This window comes from Piliocolobus tephrosceles, chromosome 1 (assembly GCF_002776525.5).
Source record: "Piliocolobus tephrosceles isolate RC106 chromosome 1, ASM277652v3, whole genome shotgun sequence".
Lineage (NCBI taxonomy): Eukaryota > Metazoa > Chordata > Mammalia > Primates > Cercopithecidae > Piliocolobus > Piliocolobus tephrosceles.
Window position 1 is genome coordinate 155,444,285 of NC_045434.1, and position 25,017 is coordinate 155,469,301.

Here is a 25,017-nt window from a genome sequence, read left to right on the forward strand (position 1 = left end):
CCATCCAGTGTCTAAATTGACCTGAAATGTTCTATAAACAAATTGAATATTTCCTATACTCACTAAATAATTTTATTTTTAACTTAAAGATTGTTCCTACCAGTATGCGAGGTGGCTACATTCCATGTGAGTTTGGATGTGGAAATAATGTGAGATGGAAATATGAATAGATGCTTACTTCATGAATAAAATAAGAAACCATGTGAATCCTCATAAATGAAATATTTGTCAAAAAATGGCAAAACTTCAAAGTCAACCAGCCAAGTGACTTATACACTGGATTTTCCATAGTGCCATGGGCAGCACCCGTTAGCTGGTAACAGGAACACTAGCCAGTTTTGTTCAGGGAATGTGTGAGGTCATCAGAGATGCATCCCTCTCATAAAATGTGATTTATATGTACTGCGCACTAAACTCCCAGATCTCTTTCTCAGTGTACATATTTGTAGATGTAGCTTCTCTTCTTTTCTTTACAATTCCCTTTCTTTAGCTTATGTACTGCTTTTCATATTATGAGACTAAGTTCAAAAGAAGGCCTCTCCGAAACATTTCTTAATATCCTTTCCATTTAGCCTTCCTTGGTTTTTCCTTTCTCTGGGTTTGCTTGGAGCAGGTACAGATCTTTTTCTAGAAAACTGTGTTGCAGTTTTGTGCACATCTTATTTACTATTGTGAAGGCAAGTTCTGTGTCATAGGTTCTGGGAAGGCAACGGTGCATCACACAGAACTCAGAGTAAGAACTCAATGTTTAAAATATAAATTCATACATTTACATATTTATTTATAGGGTGCCTACACAATAAACCAGGCACAATGTAATGTGCTAGAATTGGCAGTGACAAATTGGACAAATGGTCCTTGTGCAAACCTCTAGTTTAAACAGGAAGACAGATACTGAATAAATAATTAAAATGTGACGATAAAAGAAGGATAAGAGACAGCTGAGAAACCTAAGCTTTTCTAGGGAATTAGAGAGTTAATCTCTGACCCTTATTTTTAAGCACCAAGGTTCTTTAAATAGAAACTAATAGCGGGAGATGTGTTTCCCCAATCAGTAGCAAAGGTCAAGGAATTCGCTGCCTGTGAGCTACTGAGAAAGTCTCACATGTCAGAATACCTGTTATAGGTGCTCCGAATATTTAGAGTATAACTATATTTAAATGGGTTACATATCATAGTATATAATAATTAAGATAGTAGATTTCTGTTCCCAGTGGATGGTCTGAGAACAAATGGCTTTGATGCAGGATGACAGGGAACTATAGACAAAATCAAATCCAAATGCCTTTGCTGCATCATTTCTCTCTTTGGTACCTTGGTTGGCATTATTTCCACCTGGTGATAGAACTTGAGTTGTTTCCTTGAAAGTGAATAATAAACGAAGAGCAATTAACATGGTGTTGAAGATGCAATTAAATATATAAGAGTGTCACTTCATGATTCGTTTATGTTTATAAGTTATTCATTTATAAGTTTCTGATTTCAAAATTTTAATGAAATATATTGGATCTCCCACCTACCAACATACAGGACATCCTACAACTATTTGTGGCAATAAAATTAAAAACAGATATACATCCACAAGTCAAAGGCTCAGTTAATTTAGAAGGGTCACTAATATTAATTTGGCTCAAGTGCCATGTCATTGGAATGCCAAGGCCACAGACACCAGGCTTACAGGTGCAGACCACCCTACACGCCTGTCATAGTGTATTGGGAAACTGAACCAAGATGAAAACTCTGGCTTATATTGTGACAGGCTGCTATACCACTTATTGGAATTAAAAAATATGTTATTAAGGGCTTCTTGACTCCCATTGCACCATATTTACACGTGTTCTATGGTGCACTTGTTATTATATTTATGCACAAGTCCTATTTTGCATAGGAGCTGCCTTTACTACCAATATGTCTCCTGTCTAGCACAATGGCAGGTATATCATAGCCGTTTTGTAAATGTTAGGTGAGTAATTCAATTTAACTTGTTCAGCAAATATGCCTTGTCCTGTTTAGCTGAGGACACAACAGTGAACCAAACAGGCAAAATCCAGCTCTCTTGGTGTTTACATTCTAGCAAGGAAGAAGACAAATAATGGACAACAACAACAAAAAAGATGTTAAGAGAGAAGGGCTATGGAGACAGAGAATGTGAGGTAAAGAGGAAGAAAATGTTGATGGGGTGGGGAGCTCTGTTGTTATTTTGTACAGAATGGACAAAATTTTTTGATAAATTTACTGATAAATTTTTGATAAATTTACTGAAGAATCATGAAGGGAATGAGGGGACAAGTCACTCAGAACCTAGGAGAAGAACCTAGGAGAGAAGGCATCTGAAGGCAGGAAGTGCAGCAAATGAAAACCCCTGAGGTATGGATGGGTTGGGGTGATGGAAGAGAGACGCCAGGAGGCCATGTGGCTAGAGTGGAGTGAATATGGAGGTGAGGGTTGGAGGCATGGTCAGGGATAAGGAAAGGAGTGATGGAGATGGGATCAGAGAAACAGCCACTGGGGTGAGGCTGGGGGAGTCTCCAAGGGCAGATCATGGAGGGTCTCGTAAGAGTATTATGAAGCATTTTGTTTTTACTTTGAACAAGATAGGAGGATTTTGAGCAGAAGAGTGACATGTATGTTGAGACTTTGTAGGGGTGCAAAAGTGGAAGAACAGAGACCAGTTAGGTCTCTCTGAATAAATTAGTGGATGAACAAATGAAAGCCAATTAGGAAGCAGACAAAGATGAATTCATTCTTGTGGCTCCCCAGTGGTTTTCACTTAGGTATATACTTTCACTCCACACTCCTGACTACTCTAATTTTTAAAAAGGGCATTTCTGTCCAGGCACAGTGGCTCACACCTGTAATCCTAGCTCTTTGGGAGGCCAAGGTGGGCAGATCGTTTGAGTCCAGGAGTTCAAGACCAGCCTGGGCAACATGACAAAACCCTGTCTCTACAAAAAATACAAAAATTAGCCAGGTGTGGTGGCGTGTGCCTGTAGTCCCAGCTACTCAGGAGGCTGAAGTGGGAGAACTGCCTGAGACTGGGAGGTTGAGGCTGCAGTGAGCTGTGACTGTGCCATTGTGCTTCAGCCTTGGTGACAAAGTGAGATTCCATCTCAAAAAGTAAATAAAAACATAGAAGGGTGTTTCTGTCTGCTTTTCTCAATTCAGGCCAACCTGATTTTCTAAGGTATAGTTAGTAGTCAGTGGTAAGTATTTCTTAGAACTGGAATAACAGAAAATTATGCAAATTCTTTGTCCAAAGAAGATTCTACAGAACAAATATGTATGATTAAAGCATATCTACAGCTAATGCTCATGGTGTCTACTTGCTTTAACAGTTCAGACGTATGCTCTATAAGAGGTAGCTTGTAATTTCGATTGATACAGGGATGTGGCAAATGGCCTTTCTGTTTTGAAGATGAAAGAGAAAAGACATGGAAAATTCAGAGTCCACAGTGTTTGTTTCTCTATAATATTCTGGGCATAGAATGAAACCTAGATGTTTAAAGAGACATGAAGTTGATAGATCCTAGTGGCTGGCTAGTACACTTAAAGGTGGAGTGACTAATTATATTAGTTTTCCAGTATAATATTGTTAGATTTCTAGTTTTACGTCTAAAACTAGTGTTTCTGAAGTGTCAAGAGGATTCATGATTAGTCATACCAATTTCCACTTAAAATATATATGGAGATCTAAGTTCTAGTTATATTTAATTATAACTGTTTCAAAAAGTTTTTATAATACAGTCTAGTGTTCTGTATACACATTGACTTTTTCTTCTCCAGTTTTTAAAATTGTATTTATTTTTCTGAAACATGGTGTTGCTCTGTCACCCAGACTGGAATGCAGTGGTGTGATCATGGCTCACTGCTGCCTCTGCATCCCAGGCTCAAGTGACCCTCCCACCTCAACTTCCCAAGTATCTGGGACCGCAGGTGTGCACCACCACACTCAGACAATTTTTGTATTTTTTCCAGAGCCAGGATCTCCCTATGTTGCCAGGGGTGGTCTCGAACTCTTGGCCTCAGCAATTCTTCTGCCTTAGCCTCCCAAAGTGCTGGGATTACATGTGTGAGCCACCATGCCTGGTCTTCAGTTCTTATTGTCATAGATATCAAGTTTTTCCAAGCGCTAGTCTTTGTAAGTAAAAAAACTAAGAGCAATTCTTTCCTCATGTAGGTTTTCCCTTTATTGATCAAATTCAGACCGGGAATTATATTAATGACACTATTGAAACTAAGTCTGACTTAGTTGTTTAGTTTTCGGTGTAGATCACTAATCACTTTTAATCTTTTTTTGGATTGCAAATCCCTTTGTTAAGTGATAAATGTTATAGACTCTTTCTATAGAATAATGCACACGTGCACACACATAAAATACACAATATAATTTCAGGGAAACCATCCATTTTCTGAATCCTATCTATGGAATTCCTTAGCAAGAGGTCAAATATTTAATTATATCATGTATGCATTCAGACCAAGTCCATTGTCAGTATGTACATGTATAAGTGAAATCAGACTCATGTAAATAGAAGGTGGTGAATTCTCCCTAGAATTTTTACTTTGCTCTGATTATAATTTTTTTCTTTCTCTTTCATTTTTGGCCAGTTTTTCCTCACTTAGTAAGGGTGACAGAAAATTTGTTCCCTTGCTACTTTGAGTGTTTTGGGAAGGTGTTTTTTCTTTCATGTTCTCATTCCAGTGAACCATTGTTTTAATTTATATGTGGGTGATTCCCATCCAGGAAAGATTAAGACAATAAAAGACATGAGCTGCACATTTACTTTTGTGAAACAATAAATTTCCTCATTGTTGACAGACTGGGTTAGAGTTTTCTGTTACTTGCAACCAAAGCAGAATCAAAGATTTCTAGGTTTCTAGAGTAAGTTATCTAGAACCAAAATGGAATCAAAGATTTCTAGAGTAAATTCTCTTGATACATTTTAAAAAGCATGAAATCAATATTCCTAATGACATTTTCACCTCTATTGTAGCTGTGCCACCTACTATTGCTAACTGAATTATTTTTTGCATGGACCAAGTATGAGGCTTACTTGCTTGGATCAGCTCCTTTGAAGTAGGCATTGACTGTTTCTGTAAATGCTGCTGCAACAGGGAGAGTGTCCTGAGCTCCCATGGTTAGGGGGCTGGGTCCCCTGGAAGAACCTGCATGAAATGAAAAGTTTTCATTTATTATGAAAACAAGAGACACTTTAGTATATGTGAAATTAAAAGCCCATTAAAGGATTAAGGAATAAAATCTACCCCTTAATGTTAAAAAAAAATGTGCTAAGAACCATAACTCTGTATATTCAACATAGAGCTCAAGTATTTAAAAGGAAATATTTGGCTAGTTTACAGACAAACACACTTGAAATTAATTCAATTATGTATTTTGGCACAGAAAAGAAAATCCAAGCAGAACAAAGTCATACGGGTTTTCAAATGTTTTGCATAAAACATAAGGCAGTATTTGCATGACAGTTTGTACAGCGGGTGGTTAATAAAGACAATTATTAGTTTCCTATTTGAGCATTCAGTCCAATCAATTGCCCATACTAAAAACTTTTTTCATTTCTTCGTTTTGAATAGCAGCCAAGTGGTATCACATTACCCATTTTTTTTCCTGGATTATTTCCATTTCAAAAAGCCCAGTTACTCTCAGATCAAGTAAGCTCAAGTTTACATGTCCAAAAACATACACAACCAAAATATACACATTGACTTAGCATAACACATAAATGCACCTATTCACACTATTAAAAATAACGCCAGCTCTCATGTCTGTTGAACACCTGCTATACACAGGTGTTCATGCAGACATGGGCAAGGCATGTCTGTACGAACACGGGTGCCTTGCATGAATAACCTCATTCAAATTCCACATCGGCCCTGTGGGATAGATATGATTATTCCCATTTTATAGAGGAGGAAACGGAAGCTCCATGTAAGTGACTTGCCTAAGATAATATAGTTAGTTAAATGGCAAAACAAAAATTCAAACCTAGGTTTATCTCCCTATGGAACTCATGTTTTTTCCCACCATACCATGCAGTGTTCTAAATGAAACATTTTCCTGTATCATTTTGTTGTAACCTGTAGCTTCTGAAAGTATCAACATTTAAGATTATTGTTTTTGTTATTGATCTGTGGGCATGGTATTGAGCAGTAAAGTTTTGGTAATTATTACATAAAAGTATTTAATTATGTCACATATGCACTGCTTCCCCTTCCTGCCAAACAAAATGCATTTACTCCTCCCCACTCCCGGATGGACTACATACTTTAGTGTTAGGCTTGTTTTCTTTTGCCTTCAATAACTTTTGTCCTCTTCTCCAGGTCTGAAAATAATCTACCATTTGTAAACCTCCCTCCTCAATAAAGCTTTTCTTGATCACTCTAGTTCATGCTAGCCTCTTTTCTGTCCCCTCTTGGCTTTCAATATCTTGGACTTGGCAATTGACAATTAATTTAACAAACAGTTATCTAATATCTAATATCTACTCTATGTATCAGGTATTATGGTAGGTGTTGGGGATTCAAAAACACATGGTCTTTGCCCTCAATGAGTTACAGTTCAATGTACTGATGTCATCAGCAGCAGCATTGTGATCATCAACATCATCAGCATTCACTAATCTTAATTACCTCCATTAACATTATTTGTTGCATACTTACTGTTTTATATATATTACCTATGTAAATGTATGAAGTAAGTATTGTCTTCATTTTACAGTTTGATGGAACCAAGGCTCAAAGAGTTTATACAACTTGTTCAGTCCTGCACAGCTGGTAAGCATAAAGTTCAAGATTGGCACTGGGGTATGTATGAGTTCAAAGCTTAGACTCTGAGGACATTACTATTTTGCCTTCCTAGTAGGCAATTATGTACCAAGTGGGCAATTACAGACTCACTGGGTGAGTCTGAAGTTGGAGTATGCATGGCTAAGTCTTTGCTGCCCATGGAGCCCTACATTTTAAAAGGGAGTTACAATGGCATTAGCTTCTTTAATGAGACCTTGACAGTCCCTAAAACCCAGCCTGGATGATATTGGCTTTCCACTAAATACATGTTGAATTATCCACAGTTGGGTCTCAGAAAAGTGAGGTTTATGCACATTTATAAACAATAAAGGCATAATAAACACAGGCCATTATTTTGTAATGGTGTTGTTCAGTTTATTTGCTCACTTGTTAGTTCAAATGTTTATTGAGCGACTACCAGCCTGGAGAAGAATGACTTCTCTAAGTGTTGGTTAAAACTAGGCCACAGTGATAAGAGGGCTGGACTGTTACCACTCTATCAGGGTCATTGCTACTATGTGATTGAAACTTGGCATTTGGTGAGGAGGATAGATAAATCTACAATCAAATGGAGTGATTTGATAAATTCTTTAAAAAAATGAGCAAAGCTCTATGAAAGCACTTAATGATGCTTGTATAGGTCAGGGAAGGTTTAATTAAGATGATATTGGAGCTGAAGTCTGAGGAAAAAGATGATCTTACAAAGAGTAGAAGGAAGGAGGTCTGCCTTGTATGTACGTGTGGAGCTGAGCAGACACATTTAAGAAACCACAGGAAGTGTGGTACTGTTTGTGTCTGTATGTGAGTGTGGTGGGTATTGAAGGGTGACATGTGGAAGCAGATGAGGCTTGGGGAGTTAGCAATTAGGTCATGAAGAGTTTTATATAAACATTTAGGAAAATGTGTCTTTATAACCATTAAAATCATAATTCCTTTTTGATAATCTAATACAAATCTAAGAATACTTTTCAGAGCAAAGCACACATATATACATCATATTTATTATTTAAAGTAGAATTATAAATTTTCTGAGGTTCTTGGGGTTCTGGAACTTGGGTTAGAACACCCTGAATGGAAGATGGGAGGCCTCTGAAGTATTTGAAACAATGGACGTCAGTTTAGAGCACACTAGCTATGTAAATGTATGAAGTAAGTATTGTCTTCATTTTACAGTTTGATGGAACCAAGGCTCAAAGTGTGGTGCATAGTTTAGTGAAGGAGACGGTAATGTAGATGAGGAGATTTCTTAGGAAAAAAGAGAATAATGAGGAGAGAAGCAGATGCTAGTATATAAAGGGAATGTCATCATCATAATATTTTTCAATTCTGCAAAGCATTTAATAGTCTTCTAGGATAGTCTTGTGAATAAAATAGTAAAAGTTGTATGGATTATAGTCTTGCCAAGTGAATTGATAATTAGATAAATCACAATATCCAATGAGCATGAATCAGTAGCTATACATCCATTGCGAAGGAACTCTCTAATGGATTATCTAAGAGACTGGTCCCTAGTCTGGGCTCTTTAGTGGCTTGGATAAAACTGAATAAAGTGCTCAGAAATGGCACATTGTAGTGGCTAAGAGCATGGAATTTAGTATCAGACATACCTGGGATTGAGTCCTGTCTCTGACACTTGTTATCTAAATGATCTTTGGCAGGGATGATGTCATGATACCCACTTTGTAGGCCTGTTCTGAGGATAAAATGAGGCAAAGCATTTAGCACCGCGCTTGAACCACAGTAAGCACTCAGTAATGATTAGCTACTTTTATGATGATCATCATGGCAGATTCATTAAAAGAGCAAAAATTTCCTTAAAAGAAAAATATCAGCAGAAACAAATGTAAAATTCTTATATATCAAGGTTTAAAATTAATGAAACAATTGTGGTTTGGTGAAAACTTGCTTGGTAGAAGAATATGAGAAAAAAAGCACCTGGAGGTTTCAGTTGATCATCAATTTTCTATTGTTGAGTTCTAAACCTTTTGCCTAGCTTGGGCTCTATCAAAGGATGAGTAAGAGACACATCACTAGAAATGACGGTTGTAGTGCTTTTCGTTTGCTTGTATGCTTTGTTTTAAAGCTCACAGATGGCAATTGGAACACACATCCACAAGTCAAAGACCACACTCTTCAGTGTAATGATACACAAGGCCATCTGTGGCATGATCAAGACCCATTTCTCCTTACCCACCTCCCCCTGCGTCCCCCAACAACACATCTTCTAGCTATGATAACTTCTGGGCACTATAGTCCTTATTGTAGAACTGATCAGTGATGCCAGGGAAGCAGAAACACATAAAACAACAAACATTTACAAAGAACCTTCTTATCTTTAAGGATCCAAAATTTATAACCCTAATTTCTTCACATCCCTATACATCGCAATTGATAAGCCATTTTGTGTTTTACTTTTTCCCACTTAAAATATTTTTTATTGCTATTTAGTCTACATATCATTTTCTGCAACTATCTGTTATTCTACAAACATTGTCCAAATGTTGAACCACTTCTAGATAGCAATCTAAATCCATCTTTGTTTAAACTGGTATTGTTTTCCTTTTTTAATTTCCTTAAGATGTAATGTATTCCTACAAAGTAGAATGACCAAATCAAAAGGCAGATCAATGTTTAATTGACAAGAATACCAGGTATTTTGCATAAAGATTATACTCAGTGAAAATGATATGAGTAATAAATGAATGCTTTCATTCCCCCATAGCACCTCAGAGAGTTTTTGTTTAGTAGCATTATTGGAAAACAGGGCTAAAACCAGAAAAGTGTCCAAGATAATGAGAAATTCAAGCCTTATGGCCTAAGAGGACTAAGAGGGGCCTGGAAACTGTTTTCTAATAACTGAAATAATATTAACAGACAGCGACTCTGGAGACCAGAGTTCAAGGCTATAGATCTGCAAGTTAATAGCTCTGTGGCCTTGGGGATATCTCTTAAACTTAGGTTCTCTCGATCATGAAATGAAGGCAATAGACGGCATAGTGTCTGTGTTTTAAGATCCTATGATTTTAAGTCGTCTATAGGCATTTAAAATTTTTACAGTAAGAATAACTTTCTAACAGAAAAATAAACTGCCCTGAAAACAGCATACCCTCACTGGAGATTTGGGTGGCTCGGTCATATTTACTGAGACACTACCATGTACAAATAGTGGTGAGAACATAAGTATGTAGTCTTTCAGGAAAAACATAAACATATGGAAAACTAAATAACAATAATGTATGCAAACAAGAGGTTAGGTAAGATGATGGTTCAAGTGACATCACTATGGGATTATTTCACTGCAAGACTAATTACTAAATGAGTGGTATAGCAGATGCTATTAGTTGATTTAATAAAGGAAACCTGGACTCTAGAGTCATATAGACTTCGGTGTGAATCCTGGCTCTTTGGCTTACCATCTGTATGTCGAGGGACAATGTATTTAAGTCTCTCTGTAATCAGTTTCCTCATCTTTAAAATGGTATAAAGATAGTATCAATGTTAAAGGCTCATGGTGAACATCAAACAGCATAACATTTGTGAAATACTTAACATGGTATGTACTTGAAAACATATGGCTAACATTATTGTTTTTGTTGCTGTCATTTTTGTCAGGGTGAACTTTACTGAGATTGTTGAATTAGAGTTTGCTCTTTGAAGTTGAGTAGGTTTCTAGGCAGAAACAAAGGGAGATACAAAACAAATAGAATTCTTTATTGAGCATGGAGTTAGCATAGAATTCTTTCAGCTTCCTTCCGTCACTAAAATTCTATCATATAATCTGTGCATGTATGCCTAATTTTTCACATATCACATAGGTAGCTCTTATATTGATTTCAGTGGCTTGATAATAATACTTGTGTCAATAGGAGATAAAGTTGGTTGAATGCATATTTATTTTATTCAAATAAACAAATTGATTATTTGAATAATCATAATTAATTTATTAAAATGTGAGTTCCTGTAATAATTAGACATTGTGCTAGGTGCCGAGGGATACACAGAAATGTATGAGGCATATCCTTTCCTCTATGGAGTTTATTGTATAAAAGAGGATTATAATATTAACTACAAATGAAACACTGTGTGGAGTTAGAGAACAGTCTAATATTGTAATTATTATATTATTGTTGTTAATAATAATTTACCAAGAATTCAATTGGAGGCAGTATTTATTGACATGGTTTTTATGTCTGTCCTTCAATAACATCAAAAATCAAACACTAACGTGGCTTTATGTCCTTGGTACACTGGAGTGTACACAGGTTAGGTGTAATTATCTCTAGCCCAAAGTAACCCTGCTGGTAAGTGGTGAAGCTGAAATTCAGTCTTAGGTTTTCTGGCTCTCTTAATGGTAATTGTAGCAGCAATGAAAATTTCTATCTCTTACTGCATACCAACCACTATTCAAAGGACTTTACTTATATTAATTACTAATCCTGGTAATAAGGTAAGTTTATGAGCGCTATAAGTACCATTCTTGCCCTTGTTTTACAGATGAGAAAATGGTTTCAAGTCATTCAACAGCCTTGCCATCATCACCTGGCAAGTAAACAATCAAAACAGAACTGTGATGCAAACCAAGCACTGCCTGACTCTGGATGCCACCCTCCTGCCTACCTTGCTCAAGGAGCATAGAAGTCAGGAGAGAGTTATCTTAGGAACCTGATGCTGTATTTGTGGTATCCCCAGAAGGATGAGTTGCTGCCATTAGCCTGTGGACCTCCAACAGAAAAGCATCTCCAGAGTACTGGGAAGTAATTGACATGCACGCTTTGAGGGGGTTCTGAGGAACCCAAGAGGGCACAGAGAATCACCAGTGTGTGACTGTGTTTTCTGAAAGGCAGTTTTCTGTGACTCTCATTATCAAGCAAGGTCACACAGATATACACATGTAGACAGCCTGAGGCTAGAAATAATTTAAATTCTTAATAGCAGTATGACTTCTGACATCTTTAAAAGATGAGGTCCTTAATTTATGAAAGCATTTCATGGGAAGACAAATGAAAAATGAACGTGAAGAAGGAGAACAGATTGTATATGTAAGTGTTTAAAGAAGAGGAAGAGAGTTTTTAGAAGAGAAATGCAAAATTAGAAAAAAAGAGGAAAGAGAAAAAAAGCAAAATGCACAGGTACAGAAATTGAATACAAGTATAAGGTTTCCTTTTATAAATAAAGGAGCCTCCTGAGTTTAATCAAGGTGCCTCCTATGCACTTCTGCCAATCATGTGCAGTGAGCAAGCCTGCATTCGGGCAGGCCAGTCTCCTCTTCCTGTGCACTTTCTCCATTTTCCATATAATCTCGTTCACTTTGCAATGTTGAAGTTTAGCACTTTCTCTCATCAAAGCCAGCTCATGAAGACAACGTATTTTCAGTTTTACATTTAGTATGAATTTATGTCAAACTAGTGGCTCCCTTGGGGGTATTGTGGCATTTTCACAAAATTAACAATAAATGGTAATATCTATTATGTAATATGTTCATACTCTGTGCAATGATTCACATGTGTTATCTTCCTTAATTTGCACCACCATCTCACCAAGTAGGTGCTATTTCAAACAACTGTTTCGTATAGGAAAGCTAGAGTGCTTAAGTAACCTGCTCAAATTCAGATAACAAACGCCTGCAATAAGGAGTCTAGGATGGTGTCAGAGGGTGTGGGCTTTAGTCTTGACTGTGCTTCTTCAATATTTGACCTGAGATGGTCAATGATTCTAGCTTCACCTCTGTTAAATTAGGACAATAATACCAGTTCTCCCAATCTTATCCAAATGCAGGAAGGATCTGCACCACTAATGCCAGATACCAAGAGAGCTGCATATTTTACCTTCTGTTCATCTGAGGTTGGAAACAGTCACTCCGAAAACACAATCTGAAGCATGGACAGCAGGAGAGAGTGGTCTGATTTGTTTAATGACTGTCCCCATTTTGCAGGCTATCAGGCCAAACAACTGCCCACCCTACCAGATCTGCTGCAGGCAGAGGGCAAATGACCCTTATGCCCAGGGATGACATTACAGGGATATAACCAACAGATGGAGACATCAGAAAGCCTCAGAGTGCATAGAAGAGAGACAATGCTCCAGAAGATATATGAAGCAGCAAAGAGTGAAAATTAGAATAGTTTTTTCTTTAAAAGCTGATTGTATTAGTTAGAATTAGGAAAAGGATAAATGAGACCCTACTCTATAATAATTTATTGAATATGTTATATATAATGCAGGGACAAAGAGAAAGAATGTTGGAAAGAGACTGAATTAATTCTGAATCTGGGGTTTACCCTTACTCTGTGACCCTGAAAAAATTACCTGACCTCTCTGAGTTTCAGCTTCATCATAATGTAAAATAAAGAGAGTACCTTTTACAGACACTGGGAGGATTAAATATGATGATACAGGATGTTCTATGTTCTTGTTATTTGAGAATAGTCAATAACAGAGAAGTCATTTAACAATTAAGGTACTTAAAATGGATACTAAAATTTCATAGTGCATAACGACAGACAGGTTTGATTGAGATTCTAACCTGTCATAAACTAAACTTGTGAAACGATCTTTTATTAACAAAGTTTAAGCTACATTAATAATTGAGTTCTTAGAATGAATAAAAGTAATTTTGTTGATATTTTTGGGAAGGGTATATTTTTCTGATAAAATTGTATTACAGCTTTACACATCACCCAAGATTTAGGTTTGGCTTTGATTCATGATCATAAATGGAGCATTATTGCAGAATTAATTGAGAGTTTTATACATTATTCTAAGGGTCTCTCAGTTTCTTGTCTTTGTTTTGAAGTGGCTCGGATGTAAGTTTATGTTTTTCCCTCTTTTTTAGTAATTAATAGTTTTAATTTCTGTTAAATTCTAAACTGACAATGACTTTGGGTGTGATGAAAAGCTTTATACCACCAGCTTCATGGACTTCATGGAATCCTATACCCTTTCTAAGACTGGCAATTTCACTTGCAATAAATATGCACTGTATTTGCATGGTATATCCATTGCTTATATGATCAGATGTTTATGGGAAAACTTACTGGGTTCTGCATTCATGTAATGGGTGGGGATGGACACCAGTGTTAATTTGGGAAAAAGTGTATTAGAATGAGGACTAAGGTTATAAGTAAATAGTTTCATGTTGCTGTGGTCTTTGCTTGTCTTCAGAATCCAGTAACTGCAAGGTAACCAATAGTGAACACTGGGACAAAGAGTTTCATTAGTTTATGTAAATTACAATACCTGACACACAGTAAAAACTCAATAACTTGGCAGCCATTATCATTAGCAGTGAAGAAGAATTTGCCTCACAGTCATGACATGTAACATACTGCTTCAGGCTCTCCTCAGCACCAAATGCATTTAGTAAATGAGGAAAGCATAAAAAGAAAAGTAGAAATTCTTTCTATATAGTTCAGTAGAAAGAACTGTATCATGAGAGCTTAACTTGAAAAGGTAAGTATGCTCCTGTGACATTGTAAATCTTAGCTGAAGTGATGATTAATAAAGTTACTTGTTTATCATAGCAAAAACTTTTAAAAAATGTTTAGGATAGGTTTGGGAGAAAAGAAGTCGAAATAAAGTTATCACATATAAATTTTTAATTTTTTTCCCTTTTCTCTACATCTTGGAATATTATGATTGTAGTTGGCTTAGATTATATAAAATATTATATAAAATATGTAAGATATATAAAATATATCTTATATGTGTATAAATTGTGTGTGTGCATGCTGCATATAAATATCTATCTCTATATAATATTCTCTTGAGTGTTTTGATAGTCTTATACCATCACCTAATCTAATTAATAATAATGCTAAAAGAACATATAGTTTCTGAATTCTGGGGATTGTGCTAAATGTTCCACACGCATTTCCTTATTAAATCCTCACACTTTTAAGAAAGATGTATTGTTATCCCCATTTTACAGCTGACAAACTGAAGCTTAAAAAAGTCAAGAAGCTTCTGTAAGTGCTGCCTTGGCTTCTCTTGTCCCAAGGTAAGTAGCATCAATTGACCTGCTGAGTGAGAATACAGAGGAAAAAGGGTGAACCTCAAAAGGGGAGGAACAATATTATTGAGTACTTGCTATGAGCTGGATCCTGTCTTTTATGCTTTACACATAGTGCATCATTTAATTATGACTACAACCAGGTGCCCAGATAGGCATTACCATGTATTACAGATCAAGAAACTGAGTCTGAGAGGAGAGAACCATTTACCCATGTTTTTGCAGCCAGTAAATGGTGGAGTCAGAATTCAAATCTAGATTCACTTGACTCCACACTTTTCCATATAAGAGCCCCATAGGCCTCGTCCTCACCCACGGTGGCACTGGGTGAGTTATCCTTGCTACATGCTTTTCAGAGTGCTGCATATTCTCCTTCATGATAATGAGGAAAGTGTACTTAAGAAAGTCAGTTCTCCAATAAGAACACATGGACACAGGCAGGGGAACATCACACATTGGGGCCTGTTGGGGGCGGGGGGCTAGGGGAGGGATAACATTAGGAGAAATACCTAATGTAGATGACGGGTTGATGGGTGCAGCAAAACACCATGGCACATGTATACCTATGTAACAAACATGCATGTTCTGCTCATGTATCCCAGAACTTAAAGTATAACAGTTAAAATAAAAAAGAAATTCGAATGATTAATAAACATGCATGGATGCCCTAAATAAATAAATAAATAAATAAAAAAGAAAGTCAGTTCTCATAGAGTAGAATTAAGAGTACTGGATTTGAGTATGTAAATGTAAAAAAAGAGGAAGAGTTATTTCCAGTCTTCCTCTTCATAAATCTCTGCTCACTTGCCCTGGTTATATATATGTATTTCATGTGCATATATATTTTTTCACTTTTCAAATTCTGCTCAGTCCAGAAACATACAACCAATTGACATTTTTCTCCACGTTTGGTAGAGAATTTGTCTTCAACCTGGGTCTTTGCCTAGAGCACCTAAACTGTCATCCAAAATTAATGCCCAGTTGAATTAACTTCCTAAAATGTTTGACTCAGAAAATGAGAAAATTGTACTTTCTTTTTATTATTGAAGTCAGAACAAGCGTATTCAACAAAAAACTACTGTTAAATATGAACATAAGGCAGAAGACAAAGCCATAATAAAAATGAAAGAAAAGTGAATGTATACTTGTTCAAATTGATTTCCTCAGTTAGTCTAAAAACAGGATTTCCTTTGTCTTAGTATGAAGACTCATACAGCCAAATTTTAAACACTTTCACATAGACAGCAGTGAGAGTTTGATCAAGCATCGGAAACAGCCAGCTATAGTGTGGTACTATGAAGAATATGAATAAATATATCAAAAGCTAATTTATGTAAAGCACTTGTATACGATGAACACTGTGCTGAACACATTACATGCCTCATGTCTTCTAATCTCAAAACATCTCTTTGAGGTACACTTTTTAAAATTAAACCTTAGTGAAGTTAAATAACTTGCTCTAGGTAATTTGCTCTACAGTAAGTAGGGGAGCTGGGACTGAAAACCAGGTCTAACTTCCATTGTATTATTAAACCCTACCCTGTGTTAAAGATGTTCACCCCTACATCCTAGGAAGTTGTGATCCCAGATCTAGCTGCAGGCATGGCATGCCTTCTCAAAGCGGAAGTATCACCCCAAAGGGAGTAAAAATTGGTTCTTTGGGGAAGGTGAAAGAAATCTTACTTGTTAAATATACAAAGCACACAAATACACATATAGCACATGACCAGATGTACAGTACATCTGTGATATTAGAATTCGACTTGGGGAGCAATTAGGGAAAAACAAGGTCTAATAGAGGCTCTCTGGGCAAGGAAAGAGGGATAATGAAAAAAAAGTTTGAGAAGCACTAATCTCAGGCTTAAAGGGCCAAAGATGTGAACGCCCCTGGACAACTCATCAACTCTCTTGGAAAATTAACAGTCGTCTACCAGACTATGCAACTGCTGGTGAAAGAAACTGCCACATTCTTTGGAATCTAAGCTACAGAATTTTGAAAGATGAAACGAGTAGGTTACGATTGATATGCATCCTAAAGGGACACTCAGATGCTAAAACTGTATCTGTCAAAAATTTCTTGTTGACTTTCAAGGAAATTGTTTACTTTGCAACAATTTATAAGTAAATTCTGGAAAGCTAACGCAGATAAAATTCTGGAATTTTTGATGTCTCACAAAATTAAACCATCAATGCAAAGAGTATAAAGAGGTCAAAGTCATAAACATATGATATAGAAAAGTCATCATGCCACTATGATATTAACTGTAACTGCTGATGGCCAGAAGTGATTCAGATGTGTCTGCAGATTCTGAACACGAAATAGATTTAGGCTGAGTTTCTGATGGTTATACTGAAGATAGTGGCTTGCACTTTGTCTATTATTATTGGTTGGGGAAAAAAATGCTTTTCTACACTTGACAAAGTTTATTTTGCACCCAAACACTTGTGAAAACAATGGAGCATATCCCAATGTACGGCTTCTTGGGTCAAGTAAATGCAGCACACATATTTGTGTGTGTGTGTGTGTGTGTCAGTGCGTGTGTGTGCAGATACATGCAGAGAGGGTTTCATCAAAAATTTTCACCAAAACATCAAAAATGTTATTTCTACTACTCTCTAAATAGTGTGATTTTGGGGCGATATTTACTCTTTTATTTATACTTTCCCATGTTTGAATTTTTAAAAGTAATAATATGCTTAAATTAATATCATGATTACAATAAAGCCAACTGTGAGCTATTTCTAAATCCTTTGAAGTGTCAAGGGGAACATTAGCATATGTTAAAATAAAAGGATGCATAATTATACACTGTGTGATAATATAAACTATACACGCACACACGCAGACTCACATTCACATGCAAAATCTTAGAACTGAAAAACATCAAAATGATAAAAGCAGTCATCTACAGTTATTTGATTATAGATCTTTTTAAAAATAACTTTCTATTTTTCCAAGTTTTCTATAATGTGTGTTACTTTGATATTGAGGAAAAAATGTAAGTACATATTGATAATTACTTTGGAATTTTAAATATCATTGAGATTTCTACATTTCTTCTTTATTTCTTTTTTCTTTTGTCATCTTTACTTTTATTTATCAAAGAGAAAAGACAATATTTAGATTAAAATATCAAATATTATATTTATTATAATATTTATTAAAATATTTATTTATAGTATATATTATATATAAATACGTATCTCTCTATATAAATTATATGATACATATAAATATATATAATGTATATTTTATAGTATAAATAGTTATTTATAATATTTTATATATATATATATTTTTGAGATGGAGTCTCGCTCTGTCGCCCAAGCTGGAGTGCAGTGGTTGGATCTCGGCTCACTGCAGGCTCCGCCTCCTGGGTTTACGCTATTCTCCTGCCTCAGCCTCCTGAGTAGCTGGGACTACAGGCGCTGCCACCACACCCGGCTAAATTTTTGTATTTTTTTAGTAGAGATGGGGTTTCACCGTGTTAGCCAGGATGGTCTTGATCTCCTGACCTTGTGATCCACCCGTCTCAGCCTCCCAAAGTGCTGGGATTACAGGCTTCAGCCACCGCGCCAGGCCAATATTTTATATTATATAATATATAGTTTATATTTTATGCATAATATAAAATATATACAAAATTTAAAATATTTGATTAAAATGTGAGATAAAGGTAATGAAGATGAGTAACCAAATTAAAATAAATAGTTTGATAGTAAGAAGCAAATTATAACAAAAAAAGTTTCAGATTATACTGAAAACAATAATTCATTAAAAAGAAGAAATACATTGTGATCCAAAGTAATGAAGAAGTTTTTTTGTTTTGTTTTGTTTTTGTTTTAATGTAACTGGAATTCAGAAAGATTTTGTTTTTTATTTATTTATTTTTTAAATTTTACTTTAAGTTCTGGGATACATGTGCAGAATGTGTAGGTTTGTTACATAGGTATACATGTGCCATGGTGGTTTGCTGCACTCATCAACCCGTCATCCAGTTTTTAAGTCCCATGTGCATTAGGTATTTGTCCTAATGCTGTCCCTCTCCTTCCCTCCCGACCCCTGACAGGCCTCGGTGTGTGTTGTTTCCCTCCCTGTGTCCATGTGTTCTGATTGTTCAACTCCCACTTATGAGAACTCTCTTTTATTTCTTGAATGGGTCCTTGCAGTTACAAATTGGATGCTGGTGATTTTGAGCACTACTGAAAGTTATTCCCCCAATGAGACTGATAAATATGATTGGAGAAGCAGGAAGAATGCAGTCTGCCACAGTTTGACTGCCTGAAAGCCTGCTATTTGAGCTGCTAGTTTCATAGTAAATGGGCTGTGTGTAAAGTCCAAAAAAGGCAAAAATCTAAGGAAAGGAGTAACCGACATTAAGTAACTCATACTTCCTCTTCCTAGATTCTTTTGCCACAGTGATGATTGCAACTTTTCCGAAACATCCTTGAACAATTAATATTACCCTTGGGACACTTCTCCAGAAAAACCTCTCATGTTTTCTCCGAGCATATTTCAATTCTCTGAATCAGATCTTAGGGGAAGTCATGCTGTTATTACGCTGAATAGAAGACTAAGAAACACAGTTGTAAATAGCACACCCTGCCTGTGTGAATGTGCGTCAGCAAGAAAAGAAGCCCCAAGGCCGTATTCACTTGGTTCCTGGTGACTGGGTACAGCAGAGTCAGCAGAAGAGAAGACAAAGTCCATGACATTTTTTGTCTGCTGACAGTCCATGCTGTGGCAGAAATGATTACACACACAGTGCAAAATAGTTGAAGACATAAAAAGGTTAAAATCTTAAGGACAATGACTTATGTTAATGCCTTATGTTAATGTCTCCCAGTCAAACTTTGATGTAATAAATGAAACAATTAATATGAAATTCTTAGCACATGTCTGGCACATATTAAATATATCTTAATACTAATTATTATCTTAGGAAATGATTACTTTTGAATAGTACTTTATAGTTTGCAAAAACCTTACACAAGTAACTGTCTAAAATTTGTTTGGAGTATATGTGGTGCTGATCAAATATATCCACACCAGACACTTAAAAAGGCTTGTAAGTGGGAGCTTCTTCTGAGTCTTAATAAAATCTCTTTGAATCACTAGTATACTTTCTTCATTCATTTATGTCAGAGGTTCATAAAAAGAGTATTCTGAAATGGGGTAGGCAGCCGAAGTCTGTGGACAGCTCTTCTTAAAAGACATAATAGAACAAACTCTATAGAGGTCATCAGCCAGCAATTGCATGTTGAAGGCTCAGAACCATCCAAAGATGAAGCAGTTTCCCCCTGGAATTCTCAGCTTCTCCATTCTTTTCTCAGGAAGTTTGAAATCATTTGTCAAATCTGCAGAAGTGCTATGATTTACAAATCCTTTAATAAAAGAGAGGGTAAAAGATTTTCTGCCACATCTCCCATCAGTGTTAACACAGAACCCCCAGGAGTACACTGCCATGCAGAACATTAGTCTCAACAAGTCAGCTTTAATAATGGGCTCTAGTGGAGGCAAAGGGTGTACAGCAATGCAGTGGCATGATGCTTCCAAATCACTGTCTTGCTCCATACCAGCAGAGAAAACACTGCTTATCATCCCTGCTGACAAGGAAGGGAGACCATGCAGCAACTCACAGCAGAATCAAATTGTCATATTTTCATGTGGAAGAGGACAAGAATGCCACAACTGAAACTTCTCCAAAGCAGCCAAGAGCTAAGTAAAACACAGCCATGTTACAAGCAAAGGATGCATGAAGTTGGACAACAGTTGCTTATATTTGAGTGCTTTGCATGCACTGTTCTCAATGTTTAACTTTAATCTTGACCACAACCCTATGAAAGAGGTGCCATTATTATTCCAATTTTCAGAGGAGGAAACTAAGTCTTAGAGAGGTTAAGTAACCTGCCTAAAGTCACACATTGTGCTAAGGTTGTAATTAAGATTTAGAAGGCTTATTCTAGAACTCATGCATAAACACACACACACACACACATACACACACACAGAGTTCTTTTTCTCTTTATATATGTGATATGAAATATCTATGATATGCAATATATCATGTATATTCCATATTTCATATATATCATATATGAAAACATGATATATGTCATATATGAAAACATGTGATATACATCATATATAAAACATATATATCATACTGTAGGTTACAGTCATATATTATATATGATACATATGTAAAATGTGATATAGCTGATATACTATATATGTATACTATATCAATATGTCAATATATCATATATATGGTATAGAATATGTGTGATACATATCATATCTTATATGACACATATATTCCATATCCTATCATATATGATATATATTCCATATCCTTTTCTCTATTATCTCTATGTGTGTGTGCATGTGTGTGTGTGCATATGTATGTATATGTGTACTTTCTAATACTAGGATAATACCAAACATAGCTTAGGTTAACATTTAGTTATCACATAAGATTTTCTATTAGACTCTAACACAGCAACATGTTACATTGCTTCAAAGTAGAGTCTACGCAGGTATAATGTTGCTCCCATTTCTTCCATCACCCTAACTACTAGAACATTTTTGCAATTCTACCATTGCCTTTGCTACAGGATGCTTTGTATAGGAAGTGCCAAACTCTTCTATTTCTTCTGTTCTTCTACTTCTTGTGAACTACTGGAAGGCAGAAGTTGTATTATTTCACTTCCATAATTCCAGCACAAGGGCTTGTAGCTAAGAGCTCCTGGACTGGTTGTGAAGCATTGAATGTAGAAATAAATGAGTGGATATTCTTTAACTTTTCTATTCTGTTACTCATTTTCCTGCTCTGGGGAGCTATTTAACTTACGCTTCAGGTTTTAAAATTGTCCACACATAGCAACTCTTCTTTTTGCGGGGCTCAAGACTTTCTGCTGTTGTTGTTAGTTCCCCATTTGATTACTCCAGTCAGATGAGAAGTCCTGTTCTAGAACCTACTTTTGCACCCAGGGAAGTGCAGCTGACATGCAGGGTTCCGTTCCTCTCTGGGGAGTGAAAGGCTTCAATCTTGAGCAGAGCAAATGCTGCCCAATGTTTATCTATTGTAAACCTATTGGATTGTGTTGATTTTCTTTTGCATGAGAGACATATTCAGAAACAACTGTGTTTTGGACCATTATGGCCATAAGAGGAAGAAGCTACATTATCAGTGAGTCTGATAGAGACACAAGAAGCTTCTAAGCATAGTCACCACCAGACACCCAAGAGATCACTTTAGAGACCAGGAAGAGACCAGAAATGAGAAACAAATGCATCTTGGATGCAATACCTTCTTGGTCTCTTCCTTTAATTCTTATTTAATTTGATGCAACTTCAAGCATGGATAATTTAAAACCTTTCATATGTATAGTACTTTATTAAACAAAAACAATGTATCTTATCTGATTTTCCTAATTATCCTGACAGGTGGGTATTATGCTTTCCATTTTAAAGATGATAGAACAGAGACTCAGAGACATTAAATATCAAGATCGCATGGTTATTGAGTGACACAACCAAGACCTGAGTAGCATAGTGGTTAGGAACATCAGTTTTGTGACATAATAGTAACTCCCATTTAACGTATTTAACCACTGACTAGCTGTGTTATCAGTAACTCCCCTCTAATGGATTTAACAACCAACTAGCTGTGTAATCTCAGAGAAGTTATCTAAGTGCTCAGAGCTTCTGTTTACTCATCTGTAAAATGTGATTAACAATAGTACCCACTCCCTAGGACTGTTGTGTGAGTGACATGAGCTTGTGGATGTGGAGTAACTAGCTCAGAATGTAGCCCATGTTAAGCGCTCATCAGCAATACATTGCATCAGCATTACTGGCAAAAACAGCAGCACCCCAGATACACTGAATCCAAGCAAAACAATATTTTCACCAACTAGGTACTCCTTGCATGGTGACATGCTTGGAACAGAAGGTAACACCTGCTCTCCAGCTTTCCCATCAGTAGAATTCTAATACGAATTCTGTACATTTATGTCCTCCCTAGAAGCCTATTCCTTCCATTTTGGCCTAGACCTCAGGCCAGAAACAGGGGACACTTTGCTGGCTTTCTGTTCTGTCACTAGCATGACAGTTGTACACTAACCATGAATAAGACAGGACAACTGTCTCAAAGAGCAGGAGACCAAGTATAATCAGCATGCTGGTCAATGTCAAAATTTTCAGAACCAAGGAACTAATTTATTGTGAAGAGGTAAAGTATACTACTGAAACCCTGGCAGAACTGCCTGATAGAACATTTTGCAGGTTCAGCTCAACTTTAATCTTCTTAACAGGTTTAGGCTATTAAAAAAACTCTCTGTGACCTTCAGTTATTTTAATAGAATGAATTTTTCATTTTAGATATACAATACAGTCCACATATAAAAACTCAGAATAGCCAGGGAGTGTGGTTCTAATATTTCTAACGAAGACAGTCTTGTAAAACTGCTTTTAATGTTTCTGTATTGTTTCCCCAACCTGGTCGTACTTAATGCTGTGGTTTGCAGAGTGGGTACTTAAACATTTTCCTGTTATAGATTGAAAGGGGACTTCAGTGGGGTAAGTACTACTGGCGAACATGTCCCACTTGAGAATAATGTGAATTTGGCATAGCCATTGCTTCCCAGAAAATTGGTCATATCTTCCAATTTTCCTTTCTTTAGTGACTCTCAAATGAATGAATTAGTATTCTTGTGACTGCATGTGAGAAATTTGACCTGTTCATTTCTTGCTTTATTGCTACATCAGGGTAAGAAAAGTCGAGTGCTCTATGGCTATAATTGTGACTTGCCAATTACTAAGCAGGGGTATTTAATAACCTGCTTAAGATGGTCAGACATTTACAATGCCCAAGCGTTTATTTTTTTCACAGAGATAATATAACTCCAAAGAGAAAAAATGTAGCTCCTATTATGTAAATGATTAAGATCCTTTCAGAAACGTATGTTTCCTGTCTCGGGTCTCATCCGGATAATGAAAAGAACTTGAGTGTCTCCACCTGGGTTAGTGGACTGAGAACAGGAAGAACACGAGGACAGAGGTCTCAGTGGGGTCAAAGGCTGGTTAATAGGTACAAAATCACAACTAGGTAAGAGGACTAAATGTTAGTATTCTATAGCACTGTATGGTAAGTAGCGAAAACAATAATTTACTGTATATTTTCAAAAAGAGGATTTTGAATGTTCACAACCCAAAAACTGATAAATATTTGAGATGATGGATATGCTAATTACCCTCATTTGATTATTATACATAATACACATGTATTGAAATATTACTTGGTATCCTATAAATGGGACAATCATTAGCTGTCAACTAAAAATAAAAGGGAAAAATAAGATGTAGTATCAGGAAATTAGAGAGCTAGAAGGCTAGATTAGGGCAAAACCTTTGTGGCAAGGACTGAATGAGATTATGTATGTACAGTAGGGTGAGGTGATGGAGCAGAGTGGCCTCCGGATAGGTGGCCAGAGTTTGAATCATTAGTCTGTCTCTTTTTTTTTTTTTTTTGAGATGGAGTTTCACTCTGTTGCCCAGGCTGGAGTGCAGTGACATGATCTTGGCTCACTGCAACCTCTGCCTCCTGGGTTCAAACAACTCTCCTGCCTCAGCCTCCCAAGTAGCTGGGATTATAGGCACATGCTACCACACCCAGCTAATTTTTGTACTTTTAGTACAGGTGGGGTTTCGCCACGTTGGCTGTGCTGGTCTTGAACTCCTGACCTCAGGTGATCCACTCGCCTCGGTCTCCCAAAGTGCTGGAATTACAGGAGTGAGCCACTGCATCCTGCCACTCTGTCTCTTTTGACTGTGTGACCCTGTGAAAGTTACTTACATTACCTGAATCTCAGTTTCTGCATCAGTGAGTTGTGCAGGTGAAATAAAATAATAGATGGAGACTGCTTTACACATGGTAAATTCTCAGATGTTAACTACTCATATTCATTATTATTTTTATTTTATTTTTCATTTTTCAACCTCAAATCCCCCAATTTAAAACTGCAGCCCTCACTATGCTCTATTCTCCTTTCCTATTTTATTTTTCCTATAGAACTCATTACCATATTCATACTATATATATTTTACTTATTTATCTTTTTATTTTAAACTTTCCATAGTAGAACATAACCTCTGCGGGGACAGGGATTTTTTCTGTTTTGTTCACTAGTGGGGAGTGCCC

General features: G+C 36.4%; 1 protein-coding gene across 20 annotated transcripts in view; it reads right to left on the reverse strand.

Moving 5' to 3' along the window:
* Nucleotides 1–25,017, reverse strand: part of SGIP1 (SH3GL interacting endocytic adaptor 1) — a 224,350-nt gene that overhangs the window by 26,061 nt on the left and 173,272 nt on the right. For all 20 annotated transcript variants that reach the window (XM_031933930.1, XM_031933936.1, XM_031933934.1 and 17 more), the window contains one exon: nt 5,055–5,166. In XM_031933930.1, coding sequence (XP_031789790.1) covers nt 5,055–5,166 — 112 coding nt within the window. The remainder of the gene's footprint in view (nt 1–5,054; nt 5,167–25,017) is intronic.